Genomic DNA, 23,608 nt, shown 5'->3' on the forward strand with positions numbered 1-23,608 from the left:
TATCTGAACGACTCTCTTACGCGCAATGCCGTTTTAAATGGGAAAAACCGACTGGCTGATGTTATACCGCGAAAACGTTTCCTCGCCGGCAAACTTGGCCGGCCCCATACACGGTGTCAGAGCCCGCGATTGTAAATAATACGCGCGCAGGAGAGTGGCACTTGGAATCGTTACATTCACGGCTACCGTGTTTTGCAAGCGCCATACTTGGCAGCCAGCAATTCGAGTATGAAGTGACGTCCATAAACCGGTTTTTCCTTATTTTACTGCTTAATTAAATTAAAATACATGATTGCCTCATCTAAAACACGCCTATTTAAGAACACAAAAAATGTCAAAAATGTACATACTGCTGCACTTTTTTACTTGTTAATCATCAAACAAGATTTCTACAAAGAGAGTTTGGCAAATTTTATAAGATTTTGGAATCTATCACCGTTCGATCGGGATTATACACACTCAACGCTGCTATAACTGTGTGAAGAAAGATGTTGTTGAATGGATTGCGGAGATTCTGGCGGCAGCTGTTTGTTGTCGCTGTGGCGCTGGTGTTCCTTCCGCTGCCTCTCATTATTGCCACCAAGGTGTGCGTTATTACAATTATGGAATCCTGTTTTTCTAAAATCTTCTGCATGAACTCTTGGTAAAGGTCAGGAAAGGTCACGGAGCGGCTGTTTATGCACCTGTTCTTGGTTGTGATTATCATTATTTTAATATTATGCTTATCCAACTACAGTAGCCAGCTCTTTTAAAAGAAGAAATCGCATCCGGCTTTTGGAAATTCTTTGCTGCTCAAATTAGAAAATTTTTTACGTTTTGGTTTGATTTTATGAGATAAAGTTACCCAACCGAGAAGTCGCACCCAGGTCGTACAATCGTAACGCCAAACTATGGGCAGATTCAAATAAAGTATAATTACTTAATATTAAGTACTGTTTTTGTCTAAAGAAGCACATCAGCCTTTAATTTAAAATCGTGGAGATATCTTACCGGGCTATTAATAATCTTCTTTACATAACGTTAGAAAATTTTATACCGTTTTTGGTTTTGATACTCGTTTAATCAGATGATCATTGTAGGCAGCCCATTGCGCCTACGTGCTGGCGCTGATGAGCGTCTTCTGGTTGGCGGAAGTCCTGCCGATGCCCATCGTGGCGATCCTGCCGGCCATCCTCTTGCCCACGCTCGGCGTCCAGTCCTCCAAGAATGTGTGCCGCAATTACTTTAAGGTCAGTCACTTTAAATTGCATGGAAGTTGCTGCAAAGAAATTATGTTATCTAAAGCGCGGCTATAACCTGAAGTATCAATCTGGTCTCATACATCTTTCCAGATCTGTATTTACACAGATAAATACCTGTGTTATTAAAAAAAATTCTGTGTTATTTAACTGACATAAATTGCTTTCAGTAATATTAAAGTCGATCGCGATGCGATTTTCAACATTTGCTGCAACTGTGTCGCCTAAATTGGGAAAAGGTTACTACTTAACGTTGTACCCCACGTATACTTACGCTGATGTATTACTAAATAACTACATGCACGGTGAACTTAAGAAGGACAAACGCGAGGTCGTTAATATAACTGCAATTGTAATATTAGATGTTATAGTTGGATTGGATTTTTTAAAGTACATACATGTTGTGAACGCAGTGGCGTTGTCTTTTTCTTAAACTTACAGAATAAAGTTTTACTACTATGATAATAGTGATATTATGATAAACAGTAAACAACAGTAAACATGATGAATTATTCTGACGTATCGTGTAGGATTCTGCCATGCTGTTCATGGGCAGTCTGAGCGTGGCCGTGGCCGTGGAGGAGAGCCATCTGCACCAGCGCATCGCATTACGCGTTCTGCTCCTAGTGGGATCACATCCACGCTGGTAAACAGCATTCAGAATTATGTCGCCAAAATTTAACGTATTATTAATATACTGTTTCCATAAGGATGTGATTTTATTCCTCAATAAAGTAGGTACAAAGCGAGCTTCGCTCAATAATTATATATTATATATTACTACAATCATATATTACTGTAATTCCTATATACGTAAGCTCGCAAAAATAATTGTGAAGATGTTTTGTCAACAGGCTAATGCTGGGGTTTATGTGCATTTCGGGATTTCTATCCATGTGGATAAGCAATACCGGTCAGTTTACGCTTATAACTATGTATAACATAAACCGGGTCAAAAAATAATTTATGGGTCAAAAAGTTCGTTGTTTAACGGGAGAAGCGCGTTCTACTGGTTTTATATGAAGCGACGTTTTAGTTTAGCTTTTAAAGGAAATCTTACTGCTGTTAAGTACCTTGCTGTTTTACCCGCGGGTGGATAGAGATTTTTGTTGTTTTTTAGTTAATTCAAATTTTACTTGTGAAGTAGTGTGTGTGCCTGCGCTTGCAGTTTTTTGTTTCTCTTTCTACATTGTACAAGCAAAATGCCGTTTTACACTTAAAACTCAAATATTGAATAGCTAAAACAAATGGAACAACTCTTCCAGTTCTTTTGAACAACCAACAGTACCCAGAACAGATGCGGCATTTCCGCGCTGAATTTCGACGCTTATACACTGCCACAAAAACTCGGTAGCGCGCGCTTCTCCTGTTTGATCTTTTATGCGTCGGCCGACTTCACTGATGAACTGACGGGTACTGGCGCTACAAGTTCCCGTAGTCTCAAAGGAAACTGGTTGGAGAAAATAGCGATCTGTCAGTTCCCTGTAGTTGTTCCTCTTTCGCTCTTCCGCGTCTTCTGCTGCCGATCTTGCAGTTTTTCGTTATTTTGTGGCCACAGCCTTATAAAATCTATAATTTAATCTAAAAATACAAACAAATGAATTTTCTAGAAATTTCTAAATGTGTCTGCAATTACATAAAATAACACAAAATTGTCGGAGTCGGTTATTTTCAGCGGCCACGGCCATGATCACCCCGATCGCGGAGACCGTCATGATGGAGCTCTTTAAACGCCAACGAGCTGCCGACCAACTTCGAGCTCCGCGGATTTTCTCCCGCTCTCCGTCGTCTCACAACCGTGGAGGAACGATACTGTGCGTGGGAATACAGTTGCCGGCCATCAGCCCGAGCACTAACATCGTCATGGAGCTGTGCAAACCGGCTGACAACGCGAGCGCCTCGGTCGCAGCATCGGGCGGCACGGTGCCCGCTAAGATTCACCAACAGGTAAAGGCAACGCCTCGCAGACAAGGTTATAAGCACAACAAATATAAAGCTCCCAAAACAAAGAGGTAACGGCCCCGTTACGCGCGAATAGCGAGCTGATTTTTTCGGAAAAAAAGACGTAGCGAATTATGAGTCTGTATATGTTAGAACCTGGTCGCCGGCTTAATTCCGTTGGTGCTTCACAGGAGACGGGATCCTTCAGCAGACTGGATTTGGATGCGGAGGAGCTGCGCTGTATGCGAGGCATGATCCTGTGCGTGGCGTACGCGGCCAACATTGGCGGGACGGCGACGCTGACCGGCACGATGCCCAACATCGTCCTCAAGGGACAAATCGACGCGTACGTTATAGTGCTGATTTCAACCAATGACCTTTATAACTTGTCACGTATTGCCAAATACGCTGTTGTTTCTTGCTGCTCGTACACAACTCGACTGACATTCTGCAGCTGGTATTCGCAGATACCGTTGCCGTTGCTAAGACATAGTATGACTCCATTACATAACTCTTTATACCCATGTATACTCGTCCGCACGAATGCATTCAATGAAAATTAATATCTCGGTGATTCTTCAAGTGTATTATTTATTTAATAATTGTTAGTTGTTACTTATTAAAATTGTTCGTAATGACATATTGGTGCACGGTGCAGTTTATATGGACCAGTCACCGGCGTGAACTTTGCCACGTTTCTGTTGTTCTCCCTGCCGGGAATGCTGCTGACGCTAATCGTGGCCTTTATCTGGCTGCAGTGGATTTTTATCAGCACATGGTACGTTAAAAAGTCGCAGTACTCGGGTTTAAATTTACTATAAGCCTAGTACAGTTCTAATATCCATAGGTCCTGTAGAAAACGCGGGAAGAATACGGCGCCCGTGAAATCCAGGGAGGCACTCCGCGCCGGCATGCTGCAGGAGCGCAGTACTGTGCGACAGATAATCCAGGCCAAATACAACGACCTGGGCACCATCGGGTACGCTAATTTGGAAGCTAAATTGAAATGATAAAACTGATTTGAAAAATAATGTCACTCTCGTATTTTCACGGTTTGATGGCATGTTTTCTACTTGACAGATTTGGCGAAGCGAGCGTAATGCTGCTGTTCCTCTTCTTGGTCACGGCCTGGATTCTCCGCGACCCGTACTTCATCGCCGGCTGGCAGGCGTGGTTCCCCCGTGGCTACGTCAGCGACGCCACGCCGGCCATCCTCGTCAGCTTCCTGCTCTTCATCTGGCCGCGAAAATTATCGCCGGCGAATGACAGTAAAGGTCACGCCTCCCTGCCGCCGATTCTAACATGGGCCGCCATGAAACGCCGCTTCCCCTGGGATGTCTTCCTGCTGCTGGGTGGGGCTATCGCCCTGGCAGATGCCACACAGGTACCACGATGCATGGGCACGAATACGATGAACTAGTAAGTAAACAGTGCAACGTTTTTCGCAGGTGTCCGGTTTGGCGGACTGGATGAAAGACCAGATGCACTACTTGACGCGTCTGCCGCCCTGGTTTTAGGTTTTAGGTTTTAATAGCTTAATGTCTACAGATACAAGGAATCACTCCTTATCGAGATCTATAGACAGGTCAACATAATCAAATAAGAGGAACAGCAATTTTAAACTCTTAAAAGAAAGAAATAAACAATTCATCGATTTTATCAGAGGTCAAGATTATTCGATGGCAGGTGGTCTTTAGCAGATGCGATCTCCTTCCATGAGACGTCTTCCAGTGCTGTTTGGAAGGCTTGCAGTGAACGATACGACGATAGATCCAAATCGAGATCATTCCAGAGTTTAGCGATCCTCCATCCGAAGGAGTCTTCGCTGGCTGGCACTTCCGATCCACAAAAACTGGTCCTGGCGGCTTGGATCGGGAACGGGTGGCGCGACATCCGATCAGCATTCCGAGTGTTACCTGCAACAGTGCTAGCGGCAGTAACTGACTCATAACTAATGAAAAAGTTGTTACCGAAAGGTAGCATGCCAAATACGAGTTTATATGCAACACACAAAGAGGTTTTAATGCGACGTAATTCAACCCCGTCCCAGTCTATTTCGCGAAGCCGGCCACAGTAATATGTAAGTGCACTGCCCATTCGCAATCTTTTCAGAAATTTCAGCGCACATTTATCTAAATCGTCTCTATGAGTTTTAAAAAAGGGTTTAACAACTGGACTGCAATAATCGAAAAGGGGAAAAATTAATGCTTTATATTATAAACAAATAAGTGCTGCAGAATCATAATGGTTAAAAAGCGATAAAATGTAGCCTATGCGCTTCCGGATCTTGGTACACAAACTACTCGTGTGTTCACTCCACCGCAGTTTTCGATCGACCAACAACCCTAAATATTTGGCGATAGGACGATTTTCAATCTCAACATTGTGCAGAACATATTTATGTACTTCATTCAAACTTCGCTTCATGGAGAAGCGCATGTGTACTGATTTTTTCGGGTTAAAGGTCAATCGTTTAGCAAGAGCTGAATTATATACGGCATCAATATCTTCTTGAAATTTTGTACAGTCATCGCCTGTTATTATAGGCCTACATAAAAACACATCATCAGCGAAAATAAAAATCCGGCTACCATTAAGCAGAACAAACACCAACCCGTTAATTTCGCAAATAAACAGTATTGGGCCTAATACCGAACCTTGTGGTACTCCGCTTGTAGCTACCCCACGTTTTGAAAATACACCATTCACGACTACAATCTGTTGCCTACCAAGTAAATAGTTATTCAACAAACTAATAACGTCTGGGTCAATACCAAGCAAACCGAGCGTTGTCAACAAGGAATGGTGATCAACCCGATCGAAGGCTTTAGTGCAGTCTAACATTATCGCATCAACTTCAATTCCGGTATCAATAAAGTCCTTAACAAATTTCGAAAAAACCAAACACTGCAGTTCCGTGTTACGTTTAGCACGGAATCCAAACTGGTTTTCACTTAACAAGCAATTACTTTCCAGAAAGCATCGTAAATAGTTCGCAATGCACCTTTCAAAAATTTTTGAAATAGGATGCAGAATTGCGATAGGGCGGTAATTAGTAATCACCGTTTGGTCAACAGACGTTTTGGGAAGAGGTGTCACGTACGACGTTTTCCAGTGCGACGGAAATGTACTGTATTTGACGCAAGCATTAAACAAAGTAACAAGCGGTGTCACAATTGAGCTGCCGCATGCTTTTATTAACGAGTTAGAGATTTTGAACTGACCGGAAGAAGAAGAAAATTTCATTTCGTTTAGAGCCGTTAAAACGTCATTTTCGCTTACTTTAAAAACAATTTCCCTGTTTCCAGGTTTGGGAGGCAAAATAGCGCAATGAGAAGGGCAGTTGTTTTGAGACACGAGAAACACTTCGTTAAATCTATTTGCTTTGTCGCCGTCTGAAAAAAGGGTGGTAGCTTCTGGCGTTTTAATGGGCGGCAGAGTTTTTTTGTCAACACTTTGTTTGATAAACTGCCAAAACTTTTTTGGATTATTTCTGGTCGCCATCGCAACGTCTAAAATGGCGTTCCTGCGGTGTGCTTTGAGAATAGTGTCGACTTTCAGAGATTCGGCCTTCCATAATCCTTTCAAACTGTCTTTTTTTACCACATTATTTTCTTGCTGCATTTTGCGGAATAGCCTATTTCTACGATTTATCGCTTTACGAATGGCTAACGGATATTTTTTAGTTTTTTTAGCTGTACGTTCGCTGTACGCAAAAAAAACGCTGTGCAACGTTTAAAATCTCGTTTTCCAACTGTGTTGCCATAACAGATGGGTCACTATCTGTTAAGACACACTGCCAATCTATCGCAGTTAATGAATTTTGAAAAGGTCCGATTTTATCAGGAGGAATTTTCCAGTGCTTAACACCTGACTGAAATTCAGCTTTACGACATTTATAATAAACGCGGAACTGAAAAGCATAATGGTCGTTCGAAGCGGATGGAGGTGACACACATTCAACGTCCGTGACAAAGCGGTGCGTAGAAATCAAACAAAGATCAAGGATGTTGTTTTCTCTAGTGGGGAAGCGTATAAGTTGGCGAAAATTAAATTCCTTCATAGAATTAAGCAACAGCTGAGACGCAGTGGTAGGGGCTCTCATACTATTCCAACAGATATCTGGCAGGTTGAAATCACCCATCAAAATAAGCTTGTTACGTAACTCGACAGAAAGATTTTCTTGTAAATGTTCAACAAGTACCGGTATTAGCAAAGCCTTTTTTGAAGGTCGTATATAGACAACACCGAATAAACAGTCCAGAACAGGCGATTCTACGAACAAAATTTCAAGATCATCTCTATCGAGATCTGTGCGCCTGAAACCTTTTAGTTTTTTTGATAAAACTAAAGCAACTCCACCGTGGCTGTCCGACCATTTCCGCCATTGGCGAAAAACGTTAAATTTGCGCAGGTCAGCAAAAAATTATCAGAATAAATTTCTTGGTCCCACGTTTCCGTAAGCGCACTAACATCAGACTCAGAACAAAACTGCCTAACTTCTTCTTTCTTAGAAAATATACTGTTAATATTGCAATATTTGATTTTTATATTTCGAAAATGTTTTGGATTAACATTCATTACTTGCATATACTTTTTATCGCTGTTTACCCCTGCGAGTTTTTTGAACCCATTATTTCGGGTTCTCCAACAGCTCTGCGTTGATTCGGCATTTTGCAGAACTTGGCCACATGCCCACTCTCGTTACAGTTAAAACAACGCATTACGTAACGTTCGACCGGGCACATGCAAAAATCAAATTTTATGTTACCGGTTTTTTCAAGAAAAAGGCAGCCTTCGTGGGATGTTTCAATGACCATAGCACATGTTTTAACCGCTTCTGCTTTACTAACAAGTTTTTTTGTTACTTTGATTTCACGTATAGGTGACATCTTATCCGACACAATTCTCTCAAAATCTTGGGGGCATGGTTATCGTCATCGTCCTGCTGGTCTCAACCCTGACGGAGTTTGCTAGTAACGGCACCATCGCCACCATTTTCCTGCCCATTCTGGCCAAATTGGTGGGTGTTCCATTATAACAGAACTGAAATTATTACCACGGAACACGCGTAGAGCAAAATGGCAGAAACCTGCTTGATTTTGATCTCCAGTACGAATACTGTTAATGTTTTAGAGTTCCAGAGTTCTAGTAATGTTCTAGAGTTTAGAATTTTTTGAGTTTTCCAGACTGCGAGATTTCGAAATAAAAATAAGCCTATGCACAACATTGTGTGGGGGATGCTGTAGGCGGAAGTGTCGCATGTCAATCCGCTGTACTTGATGTTGCCGGCGACCATGGCCTGCTCCTTCGCCTTCATGCTACCGGTGGCCACGCCCCCCAACGCCATCGCCTTCGGCTCGGGCTTCCTGCGCATCCGGGACATGGTCGTGGCCGGGTTCGGACTCAGTCTGCTGGCGATTGTCATCCTTCTCGTTAATCTGCACACCACCGGCGTCGGGCTCTTCCAGCTCCTCCAAACACCGGCCTGGCTCATCGCCCTCCCCTTGGGATTGCCTATCAACACCACTGGCGCTGTGGCGAACAACATAACGACGCTAGCCTATTGATTCCCTACATCCTTTGCATTGGAGTTCCTATTCTGACCTGAGACATACTTAATGTTCTTCCCTCGTTTAGTCCATTAATTGAACGAATACACAGACCTATCTGTAGAAGAATGTTGGCTGTTTTGGTTTCTTTCTTTTCTTCTTGTACAGCAATAATTTTTATAATTATTAACAAGAAAACCAGAAAGGCTGGGCACTTTAATTCCTTCGGGCAAATAATGTCGATCATGGCCGGGAAAGGCCCCGATCTATCACAGAAAGGGAAAAGACAGCCTGAAAAACAGATTAAACGTTAGCAAATCCAAAGGCACGGGTTAATGTTGGCGATTCAAGCTTGCATTTATACCCCAATTTCCCCCTGGATCTCACACAGGCAACTGCCAGAGACCCGGGAGATATGGAACGAGTGACCACTGAGAAACAGTAAGTGTCCGGCTGGCAGGCGGAACATGAAGTGGCGGGTCGAAGTTAAAGATGGTCACCCAACTGTTTGTATACGGACGAGTTTGTACTTCGTACACGTTAACTTTTCTTGGTATTTTTTGGGAAATGTTTCCACTGTATTCCACGGTATCCTGGCAGTATCCTATACGCATCCTGCCTGTATTCTGAGATTTTGCCATCTTCTTCTATCACTACCATATCCTACCTTATATCCGCAGTATCCTCAGTGTATCCCGTAGATATTCTACTGACAAAACCTAAGTAAACATAAGACAACAGAAGAAATCCAAGACATTCAGCCAAGTACCCCAGTATTCATGTATCCAAGCAGGGTACATGAAAGGTACGTAACGGATACAGTAAGGATACATCAGCATACTGACGTTAATTACATCAAGGTGGATAGGTACATCAAGGTGGATAGGTGGTTACCCTATATACACAGGTGGTTACCCTATACACCTTGGTTACATTACAGTAACCATCAAAGCTGAAGACGGCATCATACACGGAGAATACATATGGGATACCACAGTAGTTGAGAATACTGTAGGATACATCATCCAAGAAGGGCCGTAATGCGTGCGGAATAGCAGTTGATATTGCATGAGCATCAACTCTTCAACAGCCTGCAGTATCCCACCGTATTCTTGTACTGCCGTTTATGTATCCAGCTTTTACCTTGGTTAATTTGATGGGTACCGTTTAGTATCCTAAAGTATCCTTACCGTATCCGTTCCACATCTCCCGTGGACCCTGGTAATTTAATGTTTTTTAACAGAATACATGTAGGATACGTGAAGGAATCTGCAGAAATACGCTGAGATGGGCATTGAAATTAACAGAGGACAGAAAAAGTATAAGGATACATAAAGCACTGTATACATGTAGTGTATACGTAGACGATGCACATTGCCGTTGCTCTAGGAGTACGACAGGAATGAACGGACATTCCTCTCAATGGGCCAATGTCAAAACGCCGGCGGAATTTTCTGCCGGCGCAAATTTTGTGTGGTCAAAACGCCGGCAGAATTTTTGCATAGTCAAAACGCCGAGGGAATTCATGTCGTCCAAACGCCGGCGGAATTTCCTTTGGGAACATTTTCTATCAAAAAAGACAAATTTGTCTCTTTTACGCAGCTTGTCTTCTGTACCGGCTGTCCAGTGCCCAAGCAACAAAATAATGTAAGCTTTCCAGTAAAGAAATTAATGGCCCACGATAATTACAGTAAAAATCTCTAGCGCTATTGAATCGAATGGAACCTCAGTTAGATTTGTTTCGATTGGCAGCTGTACAATCATCTCACTGTCTCAAATCAGTGTACGATAACAATAATAAATTATTATTTGTTTATACGAGTATGCAAAAGCCGCACCCCTTGCTCATACGGAGCACTGAATGAATCCAAGTTTGCTCGTTGCAACATGTTCGCTTACGTAAAGTATGCCGCATGCCGTATGATGAGTAGCTTGTTAATTGATTTTTCCTGTAACAGAGGGCGACGTACGAGTATTGACTGATACGCTTGGATCGTTATAGCAACATTCAGCAGAATTAACGAAGTTGTGCAGCATATTTCCAGAAAAAAAGAGTAATAAATTGTCTCTCTCTCCAGAAATACAACACGGAAGTTTTCTTTACTGCGTACGATTCATGTAAATTACAGGCCATTTTTTCAGCGGTAATATTTGTGGATGCGCATGCAGAAGAATATAATTATTCTAGCAAAAAGCTTTCAGTACTCGGTTCTGCGACAAAGCTCATACCTGTCTGATAGCGACCTTATTCGAACCATGTTCACAAGCGGGGTGTGGCTTTATGGCGCCATCGCCGTGCAAGACGACGATAACTCCTTCCGCCAGGGAATGATCACCGATCTACTTCAGCTGGAGCGGAGCTTCCTCATCGATTTCGATTACCCCGATCATCATGCCGAAAGAGTGCCGTTTGATCGCTGTTTCGGCCCCATTTCGCCTGATTCCCATGGGATTGTTCGCTTTACTGCGGGAAACTCGATAGAAGTCCTATGCCGCAGCAGCGAACAGGAGGCATGGCGCTGGACGCCGGCCACCGTCATTGCTGGATCGAACGAAACCTTCGCTTTTGTGGAGATGCAGCGCAATGGGGAGACCGTCCGTCAGGTGGTATCGCGACAACATGTTAAAAACACGGCAGAATTAGAGCCGATAGATTTGGAACGATACCGACGATACAGTGTGCAGCTGAGCCGACGACTCTTGTATCTGGGCAGCGCGTGCAGCCAGGAGGATCTCCAGTGGTGGAATCGCCAGCACGGGAGTTACCTCCCGGCTTTGGTGGTGAAGATTGAAGAGGGCTGCCTGATCCATATTACCCGCGGCCCAAAGCCCCACCCCCATTTTGCACCAGCGAATTTTAAAGAACTGGTAGGTTACACGCTTTTTGACCTGTTTGTTGCAAGGATTTGTGGTAGTGACATTCTCCTTGGGAATCGTAAAAATAATGTAACGTGCTTAAATTTGCGTCAGCGTTTTTTGATTCCGATTTTTTCCAAAGGCCAGCATTTTCCGGAGAATGGCGGACCGTTCACGTGGTGGAGAGAATTCTCGGACATATGCGCCCAAGGGTCTCAAGCAGGTATGTGGTGCATTTGTTACACTGCCATGTTCAGTCATTTTTATCCCGTCGACAGAAACGTAGTGTTATTCCCTTCGGTAAAACTTGAGGTCATAATGCCAATGTTAAACGTCAGTACCACACTTCTGTAGCGGAGTTTGGACACCGGCCTCCGTCCAGCGTGCATCAACGCGATTTTGCCGCCCGAATCCATCAGCCATATATTCTCCTTTCTGGAGTTGCGTGATCGGATACGGTGCCGCCTGGTTTGCAAAGCGTGGCGTGACATCGCGATGTCGCGCCTCCTACCTGTGAAAATCGAAGTGTGTTCGTACTTAATGCCGGACCATTTTGCCATGGCAGTGGACCGTTGGGTTACTCATGGCACGAAGACGCTGATTTTCCAGTGCTACCACTGCCAAAGCGAGAGAGTGCATCGTGCGCTGGAAACTCTGTTTAGTTTACTGCAGATAAAAGGCATACGACTTAAAACAATCGTATTTTCCAAGTGCGATGTGTGGGCCGATGATATTCTAGCCTTCTCCGACGCTCTTGTGCTGAAATTTCGCCGGAAATTGCACGGCATTTGCGACATACTCGTGCTGCACAACGTGCGCCTGTGCGGGTTGCCTTATGTGGACGCCGAGACATGTCACTGCATATCAACACAAAAAACCGGCTTTTTTGCGTCGGACACATTGGATGTGGCTGCGGACGTGCTGGTGGAAAAGTGCGTGATTGCTATCGGTAATCAACTGCAAATGGAATCGGCGCTGGGTGTGCTGGAGAAGGGATGCCCCCCTGTACGCCCAGAGCAGTTTCCGCTACTGCGGAGTCGGCTGGAAACCGGAATCTTGACGACGGCTGTGGTTCTACAGGTACAGCAGACCCTCATGCAATGATTAAACTAGCCTACCGTATCTCCACCTCTTTATAAATGCCATTAAATTATCCGTGCATTCTGAATGGCGTTCCGGTGGAGACAACTCGACGTGCGGTTTGTGGAGTTGAAAGTTACCGGCATGGCCGGAGGTGCGCAATTGCAGCTGAGAGTCTTACCTGGCGGTACAGACTGCTCACTACCGGCACCCTCCGCCTGTGCCCGATTTCTTCGCCCCCCTTTATTGAACAACAAGTACATAGCATGATGCTAGATAATGAATACCGCGGCCGCTAAAGTAGGGCGGGCGGGTGGTAAACGAAAAATGTTGAGCTAGCAACAAGTGGAAAGCCGTTATGAGAAATAAGCATCACGATGCGTCGCGCACGAGCAACTGCACACGGCACAGAACCGGTGCCGGAAAATACAGGGGTGAGAGTACAGGGAAATTAACGAATTCAGCGGTAATTTAATTTCCGCTAATTCTTAACTGGCATTTAGTATACGGGAAGTGTAAGGTTTAATAGTTTAGCGTCCGCACACATTCAGGGCAGCGCCCTATTCGAGGCAGCAGGCACTCACAACAGCAACAACCATTGCTCCAGAACACACAGCATTTCTGACCAAGCTTTAAACAAGATACAACAGCGCATTTATACACCAGTAACTCAGTGCACCCACTGAGTTTCTGGTGTACAAATTACAAACACCTTTGTTGGCCGAATCGCAGGTTCCACAATTTTTGTCGCCATATCTTTAAAAGTACCAATGCGGGCAAACGTGGAAGATCGCCAGTCTCAACGGTCAGGAACTTACACACTCACAAATCTTGTGGGAATCCCTACATCGCATGTTGCTGGTGCTTGGCTGGTAGTGGGAAAATTAAGCTGATGTGTTCGAGTGGGGAGCAGTGTAACATAGCCCGAAGATCGTGAGCGTGTTTGCGGCGCTTTGCGCAACACGATCCCCTGCCAGAATTCGCTCTGATTTACTTGTGGACAGTTATGTATTATAATTTGTATCCGCTCGCTCGTGTGTTAAACTCAAACACTGATGCCTTAAGGGAAGTGGGCCGGTACATATTTAAAATTCATTTTAAAATTTGAAAAAAATTATGGAGGTCTGGATCGGTGTAAAAACGATCTTCATGGACATGCGCATTTACTTGCAAAATCTGAGGGAGATCGGTCCATAATGAGACCTTTGGTACACCTGAATGCATTTAAACTTTTTGGAATTTTCTGACAGCCATAACTCCCGAACCGGATGCTGCGCGCACAAACGGTTTTCACACCAGTGTACACATATCTTCTGGCTACAGAATGTCATAAACCGAAACAAAAAAGTGTTTGGGAGTGCGAAAAAATAAAAGTTTTCATGCATGTACACGAATTTGGTACCATGTACCGGGCCACTTCCCTTAAAGGCAATATCTTCAACAATTCGAACTGATATAATATCACACAAGTCGAAATAAGTAGAAACGAAAACGGTTGTAGGTTTAAGGTTGAACACGTAGCAGCACTTTAACATATCCCAACATTTTTTATGGCTCATTTTGTGTAAAGGTCATCTTTGGACCCAGTCACATTGAACAGTGTGGAACAGCTTTGCGTGTTGCCAATGTGCCATACGGCCGATAGTCCCCATACCAATATGATACCACTAGACTGTTCTTGGTGGCACAAATGGGACAGTAATTCCAAGGCGTGGCCTTTTAAAAAATTTGAATGTTTCCAAACACAATAACCAATATTCCGTTGGTATCCAAGAACGAAATCTCGTTTTTAGGTGTTAAAGCAATGGCAAGCCGGTGACCCAAGGTTTGCCCGAATATCACTCGCCACTGATTTCCCCTGGACAAAAGTACCGTTGGATTCCCTGACGAAATTGGCCTTCTTCATCTTGCAGTGGCATGTGGCTGACAATTATCCCCAACGATCTCCTTGTCATAAATACTGAACACAGGAACGAAAATCTACAAGCAGTTTTTCATCCTTCAGTGACAAGAAGCAGTGCTTGTATTTTGTAAGTACTGTATTAAGAAATAAGCTAACTGTGCTAGATGTTGCTTCACAAAAAAGCGCCCTATACTTTATTGTTTATATTTATTGTACGGCAGGCAGGTAACCCATTAAAAGGCTAGGATCGAGATCTAGCCTGGGAATTTAAACCTGGCTAAATAACAGGAATCATAATGAAATTAGAGCAAAAGCCACAAAACAAGAGAAGTACTAAGAAAAGAAAGGCATTAATTAATAGTAACATGCTTCAGTGCATTACGAAAAACATTTAATGTGTTTTCATACTGTACAGCGTTCTGCCATGTTGTTCATGGGCAGCCTGCGCAACGGCTTAGCCGTGGAAGAGATCGAGCAGTCTGAATCTACACAAGCGAAGCGTACCGCAGTGCGCGTAATGCTATGGATCGGATCACGCGTAATGCTAGTTTCGTTTGTGTTGCACAGCTGCAGCCGAAAGCGTGAACCGGATGGATGGGGAAGAGCTGCGCTGCGTTAGAGAAATTGTCCTGTGCGTGGCGTCCGCGGGCGACATTTACGGCACGGCGACGCTGACCGGCATGATGCCCAGTATCGTCTTCATGGGAGAAATCGATGCATAAGTTTCCTCGACAGTTGCAGTGATATATACGGGCAATCTGTTGCCGCTTAGTTTATCTCAACTGCAGTAAATCAAACGAAATTATCTATAATGGCATATGTTCTACGATGCAGTTTATATGGACCAGCCACCGGCGTGAACTTTGCCATGTTCCTATTGCTCTTCCTACCGGAAATGATCCTAACGCTTATCGCGGCTGTTATCTTACTGCAGTGGATGTTTATCAGCACATGGGCGTGATTGCCGCACTGCTGCAAGGGTATGCCTTTTTATGAAAGAAAACACGACGAAATGACAAAAAAGATCTGTATGTTTTTGAAAACTACTTCACGCAAAAAACTGAAAACTACGTAATTCAATTAACGGGAAATTTGATTGCTTACCGTTACTCGGTGTAATTATTCAGTCCGTCGCAAAAAGACGCCTGAAAATGGTTCGGCGTATAGGACTGACAAAAACGAATTATCTCAAAAACCCATTGAGCAATTAAATAATAAAAAAAACACTGTGTGCCACAACAGCGTTCCAAAGACATACGAATAAATATCCCAAACAAAACATCAAACAAAACACTCTGTAGACACAATGAAAAAAAAACTCAGTAGACCAAGTAAGATATCTCCATTAACGGAGTAACGCTGATCTTTTTTAATACTAATAAAATAATACTAGCAAAAATCCATTTCCCGGCCGCACGGCGCACAGCATTCCGTGGATTACTGCCCCTCCTTCTCTGAAAAGAGACAAAAGAGATTAACTTTTTAAGAAATTTAGAATCTCTTTTAGTAGTCCATACCTCAACTCAAACACAACTGATCGTGCTGACGATACTTGTGATTACACGCGTACGTAAAAGCCGCACCCCTCGCTGATACCAAGCAGTGAATGAATTCATGTTTACGAGTACTCTTTGCACCATGCTTAATTCAACATGCCGCATGCAAGATGACTACTGAGTAGCTTGTTATTGATTTTTCTTGCAACGGAGGACTCATTAATTTTACTGATAGGCTTGGATCGTTGTGGGCCTGTGGCAACAGTGAACAGTATTTACGAGAAGAGTGTCTAATATCTGCAGAATATTTCAGAGAGGAAAATATAGATTGTTCTCGCTGTTCAGGAATACAAAGCGGAGGTTTTCTTTATTGCGTAAGGCCATTTTTCAGTGGCAATATTCGTGGAGGCGCATGCAGAATCATAGAATAATTAGTGTTCTAGTGATAAGCCTTCATTCAGTACTCGGTTCTTATACTTAGCTGCCGGGAAACTTTTTTAAGGATCGCTCTTAGCTGCCCGACAGCAACCTTATTCGAAACATGTTCAAAAACAAGGTGTGGCTATATGGCGCGGTAGCCGTGCAAGACGACAACAAATCCTTTCGTCAGGGAATGATAACCGATGTTCTTCCAGTGGAGCGGAGCTTCATTGTCGACTTCGATTATCCAGATCATCATGCCGAAATAGTGCCACTTGATCGCTGTTTTGGTCCCATTTCGCCTGATTTCCATGGGCTTGATTCCTTTGCTCCCGGAGACTCCATTGAAGTCCTATGCCGCAGCCGCGAACAGGACGCCTGGCGCTGGACGCCGGCCATCGTTATTGCTGGATCGAACGAAACCTTCGCTTTTGTGGAGATGGAGCGCAATGGAAAGACCGTCCGTCAGGTGGTATCGCGACTACATGTTCAAAACACGGCAGAAAGAGAGTCGATAGATTTCGGACGATACCAACGATACAGTGTGCAGCTGAGCCGACCGCTTTTGCAACTGGCTAGCGCGTGCAGCCAGGAGGATTTGCACTGGTGGAATCGCCGGCACGGGAGTGACTCACCGGCTTTGTTGGTGAAGATTGAAGAGGGCTGTCTGATTTATATTACCCGCGGCCCAAAGCCCCACTCCCGTTTCGCACCAGGGAATTTCGAAGAACTGGTAAGTTAGGCGCTTATTGCCCTGTTTGTTGTAATGACTGTAACATAGACATTCTCGTTGATCCATGCATCATTCTCACCACACCCGAATTTCTGTTACGAGATGCACAGTGCACACTCTGCACTGGCTTTGGTACCACGTTTCTGAGACTGTCTTACATGTAAATACTAAATAGATTTAATAAAGGGTGCGACTAATGTTGACCCACTCACCCCCTTTTCTCACATAAAATAGGCACCAGCTTTAACTGTTGGCACTCCTTGACATTGCGGTGCTCGGACAGATGGATGCTCGGAGAAGCGAAGACACCGGAATTTTGTTTCCGCGTTGTAGCAGCAAGAGGACCGTGATAATTCTGGACTTTCCGCATTCGCTGCAGAAATCATTAGCAAAATAATCCCAGCGATGCATATAACTCAGCGATGCTAAGTTTATCATATAAAAAAATGAGGCCGCAGTTTGGCGATGTATTTATTGCCAATAAGTTTCGCTTATCGTCTTTTCCTGCCACCACCTCCTGCCGCCTGCCGGTGGCGGCAGGAATAGAATTGAAAAAGAAAATACAAGCATTCATTTGACAAGTAATGGCAAACAGCTAGAAGGGTTTGTGCAGTAATGAGTGACAATAATCAAAAGGGGTGCTTAATTTATAAAAACAAAGGGGGTGGCAGTAGCCATTTCCTATATTGAATTTACTTTTTCATAAATACCGCGTATTGCAACATTTCTCTCATAAGAATTATGAATGAAATAATCGAGCCATTAATTCTGAAAATTAAAATAACCCAAACTGTACTAGTATAAGTAAGCGGATGCAAGGCCTCTTCTTGGTCGTCAGCGTGAACCAGGGCTGCAGTTATTTAGCACTCAGTTAAGCCGGACCCGCAATGGTATCCCGCAGTAATCGAGGACTCTCCGTTCAACCATTTATTCGGTGCTTGGGCGCTTCTTAATTAATGATCATTGAGCTGGTGATAAAAACAATGTAGCGTGCTTAAATATTTACAATCATCAGTATTCTTTGGTTCCGCTTTCAAAGGCCGAAATTTTCCGAAGAATGGCTGACCGTTCACGTGGTAGCGAGAATCCTCGGACATCTGCACCCAAGGGTCGTCTACATTGCGGTTTTGAGCAGGTATGTGGTGCGTTCGTTAAGCTGCCATGTTCAGTCATTTTATTTCCTCTACACAAACAAAGTATCATTCCCTTCGCTAAAACTTGAAGTCATATTGCCAATGTCAAACATTAGTGCCACATTTCTGTAGCGGAGTTTGGGAGTGCGCGTTTACTGTAATCGGCCAGGTTTTAAATCCCGTGTTGTTCATAAAAAAATGTGGGCTGCCAGAGTGCCTGCGCGCATCGTGCATGATGAAACCATCATAAAATTAATGCATTGCAATTACATTATGCCAGTTTTTTGTGAACGAAGAATGATGAGAATACGTTAACAATAAGGAAAGTGACCCGGAAACACAGTACTTCGTACTAATGCTTGAAAATGCAGACGAACTTTCGTTTTTTCGCCCTCCCATAATTTTTGCTATTATACTTTATTGGCAATGTGTACGAAGTGACCTTCGCTCAATAATTACAATCAAATGAAGAATTTGTCCCAATTAACACGAGATGGTACAAAATTTAAATAATCGCTTCGCTTTCTAAAAGTGCGCAGCCACAACTTTGTTGATTTGTCATAGTATCCACAAATACTTGCAATATGCCAAAAAGTTTGTAAATTTATTCTCCATTTTTTGATGTGTCGATTAGAAATTTCTGTTGAGAAAGTAAACGAAAAACGATAGTTTGAAATTTCGAGACCGACTAACAGTTGGACCAGTTTCGTGTACGTATGCATGCTGAGGGGTGGAGTTTAATACGAGTATGCATTTTTGGCACCGCCCTCATACAACCATACATCTAATTTGCGCGGCAGTCAGTCGCCGCATTGTTGGTTCGGCCATGGCGTAACTGGTATTGAAAAGTCATTAGTTGTGTAGTGTACAAGTAGCAGCAAACTGCCCGGAATACATCAATCGACATTCCTGGTTATTTTTTCGTGATAGAGGGCCTGTTTAGTTTCGTTCTGTACTCAGGATTTCTAGGATCAGCTGACTGGCTAGCTGAGATAACATGCCGCATCCAGTAGTGTAATGATGGGTTTTTATTCGTCCACAGTCATGGCACATGTTGCTATATGCTTCCGCAAGTTTACACTAAATAAAATGATTCAGCGACATGGCAGAAGAAATTGTTTATGTTGCCTTCAAGTTCGCTGAACAAGAATGATGTTTTAGGTTTTGATTGTTTGCGTAATTATTCCCTTAGTTCGCCACTATAGCACAAATTAAACGAGCTTCACAATGATTTAAGAAAGCAACTGACTCCTTCTGACTGGTATATTAGGGCCAGAAAGAACCCGACACCGGCATCCTTCCAGCGTGCATCAACGCAATTTTGCCGCCGGAATCCATTAGCCATATATTTTCATTTCTAGAGATACGCGATCGGATACGGTGCCGTCTGGTTTGCAGAACGTGGCAGGACATTTCCATGTTGTGCGTACTACCTGTGAAAATCGAAGTTTGTTCGTATCTACCGGACGATTTTGCCATGGCAGTGGATCATTGCGTTACTCATGGCACGAAGACGCTGATTTTCCAATGCTATCACTGTCAGTGCGAGAGGGTGCATCGTGCGCTTGAAACTCTATTTAGTTTACTGCAAGTCAAAGACATACGACTTAAAACAATCGTTTTTTCCAAGTGCGATGTGTGGGCCGACGATATTCTAGCCTTCTCCGACGCTCTTGTGCTGAAATTTCGCTTGAAATTGCACGGTATTTGCGATATCCTGGTGCTGGACAATGTGCGCGTGTGTGGGTTGCCTTATGTGGACGCCGAGACATGTCACTGCATATCAACACAAAAAACAGGCTTTTTTTGCGTCGAACATATTGGACCTGGCTGCGGACGTGGTGGTGGAGAAGTGCGTGATTGCTATCGGTAATCAACTGCAAATGGAATCGGCGCTGGGCGTGCTGGAGAAGGGGTGTCCCCATGTACGCTCAGAGCACCTTTCCTTGCTGCAAAGTCGACTGGAGATCGGAGTCTTGACGACGGCTCTGTTCTATGGGTACAGCAGACTTACAGTGATTACTGTTAATTTAATACTGCTCTCCAAAACTAGTAAACCGTATCTCCACCTCTTTAAAATGCCACTAGTATACGAGAAGTGGAAAAATTAACCTGGTGTGCTCGAGTGTCGAGCCGACGAGCGCTATAAGATCGCGAGCGTGTTTGCGGCACTTTGCGCAACACGAATTAAGTACTGTAGCCGCTCGCTTGAGTTATACCACACAGTTGGTGTACGGGAAAAATGCGCACCAAATATACACACGCTGGCCGGGCCAAATGCACGGACCAGCGCGATTGTAAATTCATTGACGTTTATTCTGAGAATATTGTCCATCAGTTTTTAAGGTGATAACTTTCTCTTTTCAATTTTAAAAGTCTCTTAGACAAACCGCACTGTATTCCACAGGAACGATCAGCTTTCAGGCACCAGCATACTGTCGCTCAATGTGCCTCCCCCTTCCAGGGGCACCCCAAAAACCACAACAAATCAGCTGCTAAACTCGTACATACATCAAAACTCAAAGTTTATGGCCTTATTTTGGTGTCAAATTTTAGACTGATAAGTTTTTTTAAATCTCAGATAGATCAGATCGAAAAATGTAACACAAAGAGTTACAGAAGCACGGTAAATAAGAATCGTGCATTTTGCCCGGCCAGAGTATGTATATTTGATGCGCATTTTCCCGTACACCAACTGTGTGGTATAACTCAAGCGAGCGGCTACAGTACACGATCCGCTTGCATATTTACTTGTGGACATTTATTATAATTTATCTCCGCTGAATCGTATTTAATCTCAAACACTGGTGCCTCAAACGCACTCACTACAAAAATCCGAACTGATATCACCCAAGTGATATCTCAAAATAAGTGGAAACGAAAACGTTTACTGATTTTTATATCCAGCACGTAGCACTTTAACCCATGCCAATGTCTTTTAAGGCAGATTTTAGGTATAGGTCATCTTTCGAACATGGCCACCTTGAAGGCTTGAATAATTTGGAGTAGCTTTGTCATACCAAGCCGGGTTGTATTCTCCGGGCTCTTCTTGGTGGCTACAAATGGGGACGCGGTGTTTCCGTGACCTTTTAAAAATTTGAATGTTTCCAAACACAATAACAAGCATTCCGTTACAGTCAAACTTCCCTATAACATACACCCTCCGTTCCAGGCCTTCTGAATGTTACAGAGAGGTGTATGTTATACAGGAGCACTGCCCTCAAGGGCTCTGGGGCGTAGCCGCCGGGGGTTTTACTTTACCAAAATATTAACAAAATACCAGAGTGTGGATATTAATCGGTCTGAATGTTGGTTTTGCTGCCCTTTTGTATGCCTGGCGTTGGAAGATCCGGTACTAAACGGATTACAATTAAAAGCCAGCACTTTGTTTTACAGTATACGAACTGGTTTTTTACCAGCCTAGCCAACTATATGTTATGCTGGGGTTGAATAAGCTGGTAAAACTGTTACCGGTTCCATAAAAGGTGTATGTTATAGCTGTAAGGGGGTGAATGTTATAGAGAGAACTGTCCTTGTGTTAAAGTCTACCGGACGGTTTGGTTCCCAGCCTCATGTATGCAGTAATGAGGTGAATATTATAGGAAGGTGAATGTGAAGAGGAGTTTCACTGTAGTATCCAAGAATGAAATCTCCTTTTAGGTGTTAAAGCAGTGGCAGGCCGGTGACCTAAGGTTTGCCAGAATGTCACTCGACGCTGATTTTCCCTGGGCAAAAGTACCGTTGGAATCGCTGACGAAATTGGCCATCTTCATCTTGCAGTAACATGTGGCCGACAATTATCCCCAACGAGCCCCTTGTCATAAATATTGAACATAGAAACAAAAATCTACAAGCAGTTTTTCATCCTTCAGTGGCCACATTACGAGCATAGCAAAAGAGTATCATGAGCATGTAGGTATTGATAATTAGGATAGATACATGGGATTCTTATTAAGAAATTTGAGAAAGTGTTTTCTGTTGCTTGCGGGGGATTCGACCATGTTGTTCATGGGCAGTCTGAGCATCGCCGTGGCCGCAGAAGAAAACAATCTAAGAGAGCAATACCGGTTAGTGCAATATAAGCTTCTAATTATAATACAAAAATGAACGTAAATGAGGTACTTCGCTATTCTCATATTCCGGTCACTTTGAGTGAATGGTTTCATGTGCCGGTCACCGGTCACTGGTAAATTTTGTAGATGTGAATAGAATTTGTACAATTCTCGACAATCGGCTGTGTCCACCGACTACGGCCATGATCACGGCATCGCTGAGACCGCCATGCTAGAGCTATTTCGACGTAAACGGACGGCTAAAAAACTGAGAACCTCTCGGATATTTTAACCGTCCTCGTGATGTGCCGAGAACGGTTCAGCTGGCGCCACAGCTGGTACATGTCCGCTAAAGGTCACCAACAGGTAAGGGTGACGCCTCAAAGATATACGTCTCCGCTGCACGTGGCGGTCAATATCTTGGTAAAAGGATTTAACGATACATGAATCAATAAATATTAATTTACCGCTTGTCTAAGTTCCGCTGATGCTCCATAGTAGTCGGAGTCGTTGAGCAGAATGCATTTAGATGCAGACGAGTTGCGCTGCATGTGAGGAATGACCTGTGCGTGGCGTACGCGGCCAACATTGGCGGCACGGCGGCGCTGACCGGCACGAACCAGCCGCACGATGCCCATTATCGTCTCCAAGGGACATACCAGCCACCGGCGTGAACTTTGCCACGTTTCTCTTGTTCTCCCTGCCGGGAATGCTGCTGACGCTGATCGTGGCCGTTATCTGGCTGCAGTGGATGTTTATCAGCACATGGGGCGTTGATTGCCGCACTGCTGCAAAGGGTACTTTCTGTGCGTTTTCAGGAAAGAAACACGACGAAATGACAAAAAAAATCCTTAAAAAAATCTGTATGTTTTTGCAAACTACTTCTACACAAAAAATCTGAAAACTGTATAATTCAACGGGAAATTATGATTGTTTACCGTTGCTCAGTGTTATTATTCAATCCGTCGCAAAAGAAAAAACACCCGAAAATGGCTCGGCGTCGGACTGACAAAAATGAACATCACAAAAACCATTGAGCACCGAATAAAAATCACTGTGTGTCACAACACGTTCCATTAAAATATCCTTCGCACATAAAAAACCCTCGCAATAAATAAATAAAATCCCTTACACCAAAACACTCTGTAGACACAGTGAAAAAAACTCAGCAGACCAAGTAAGATATCTCCATTAACGGAGTTTG

General features: G+C 43.7%; 3 protein-coding genes across 6 annotated transcripts; all 3 read left to right on the plus strand.

The window, feature by feature from the left end:
* The first annotated feature begins 412 nt into the window (after positions 1 to 412).
* On the plus strand, positions 413 to 8,749 carry LOC129596590 (solute carrier family 13 member 2-like). The gene is made up of 13 exons (XM_055493917.1): positions 413 to 584; positions 1,080 to 1,229; positions 1,769 to 1,884; positions 2,093 to 2,151; positions 2,914 to 3,185; positions 3,371 to 3,525; positions 3,838 to 3,957; positions 4,027 to 4,158; positions 4,260 to 4,563; positions 4,628 to 4,676; positions 6,156 to 6,163; positions 8,065 to 8,202; positions 8,429 to 8,749. The coding sequence occupies exons 1-13, from the start codon at positions 489 to 491 to the stop codon at positions 8,747 to 8,749; spliced, it is 1,920 nt and encodes a 639-aa protein (XP_055349892.1). The 5' UTR covers positions 413 to 488.
* A 3,316-nt stretch (positions 8,750 to 12,065) lies between these two features.
* LOC129596598 (uncharacterized) lies at positions 12,066 to 14,659 on the plus strand. The gene is made up of 2 exons (XM_055493924.1): positions 12,066 to 12,667; positions 14,461 to 14,659. The coding sequence occupies exons 1-2, from the start codon at positions 12,083 to 12,085 to the stop codon at positions 14,629 to 14,631; spliced, it is 756 nt and encodes a 251-aa protein (XP_055349899.1). The 5' UTR covers positions 12,066 to 12,082; the 3' UTR covers positions 14,632 to 14,659.
* A 1,622-nt stretch (positions 14,660 to 16,281) lies between these two features.
* On the plus strand, positions 16,282 to 23,413 carry LOC129596559 (uncharacterized). Of its 4 annotated transcripts, none has more exons than XR_008691452.1 (6): positions 16,282 to 17,219; positions 18,259 to 18,354; positions 19,623 to 20,351; positions 22,013 to 22,419; positions 22,552 to 22,770; positions 22,903 to 23,413. XR_008691452.1 is itself a non-coding variant. In XM_055493885.1 (3 exons), exons 1-3 carry the CDS (start codon positions 16,608 to 16,610, stop codon positions 20,223 to 20,225), a joined length of 1,311 nt encoding a protein of 436 aa, XP_055349860.1. In that variant the 5' UTR covers positions 16,282 to 16,607; the 3' UTR covers positions 20,226 to 21,088. The 4 variants fall into 4 exon arrangements, 1 of the variants encoding a protein (XP_055349860.1); XR_008691453.1 differs by having other exon boundaries at positions 22,934 to 23,413; XR_008691451.1 differs by having other exon boundaries at positions 22,552 to 23,413.
* The last annotated feature ends 195 nt before the right edge of the window (positions 23,414 to 23,608 follow it).

This window comes from Paramacrobiotus metropolitanus, unplaced genomic scaffold (genome assembly GCF_019649055.1).
Source record: "Paramacrobiotus metropolitanus isolate TYO unplaced genomic scaffold, Prichtersi_v1.0 Parri_scaffold0000092, whole genome shotgun sequence".
NCBI classification, from domain to species: domain Eukaryota; kingdom Metazoa; phylum Tardigrada; class Eutardigrada; order Parachela; family Macrobiotidae; genus Paramacrobiotus; species Paramacrobiotus metropolitanus.

Bases quoted from the DNA above. Each gene is read 5' to 3' on its own strand.
- LOC129596590 (XM_055493917.1), top strand. From the start codon at position 489: ATGTTGTTGAATGGATTGCGGAGATTCTGGCGGCAGCTGTTTGTTGTC. The intron at 585-1,079 runs GTGTGCGTTATT...TGATCATTGTAG, and splicing joins CTCTCATTATTGCCACCAAG to GCAGCCCATTGCGCCTACGT. The intron at 1,885-2,092 runs GTAAACAGCATT...TTTTGTCAACAG, and splicing joins GTGGGATCACATCCACGCTG to GCTAATGCTGGGGTTTATGT.
- LOC129596598 (XM_055493924.1), top strand. From the start codon at position 12,083: ATGTCGCGCCTCCTACCTGTGAAAATCGAAGTGTGTTCGTACTTAATG. The intron at 12,668-14,460 runs GTACAGCAGACC...TCTCGTTTTTAG, and splicing joins CGACGGCTGTGGTTCTACAG to GTGTTAAAGCAATGGCAAGC.
- LOC129596559 (XM_055493885.1), top strand. From the start codon at position 16,608: ATGTTCAAAAACAAGGTGTGGCTATATGGCGCGGTAGCCGTGCAAGAC. The intron at 17,220-18,258 runs GTAAGTTAGGCG...CCGCTTTCAAAG, and splicing joins CAGGGAATTTCGAAGAACTG to GCCGAAATTTTCCGAAGAAT. The intron at 18,355-19,622 runs GTATGTGGTGCG...CTGGTATATTAG, and splicing joins TACATTGCGGTTTTGAGCAG to GGCCAGAAAGAACCCGACAC.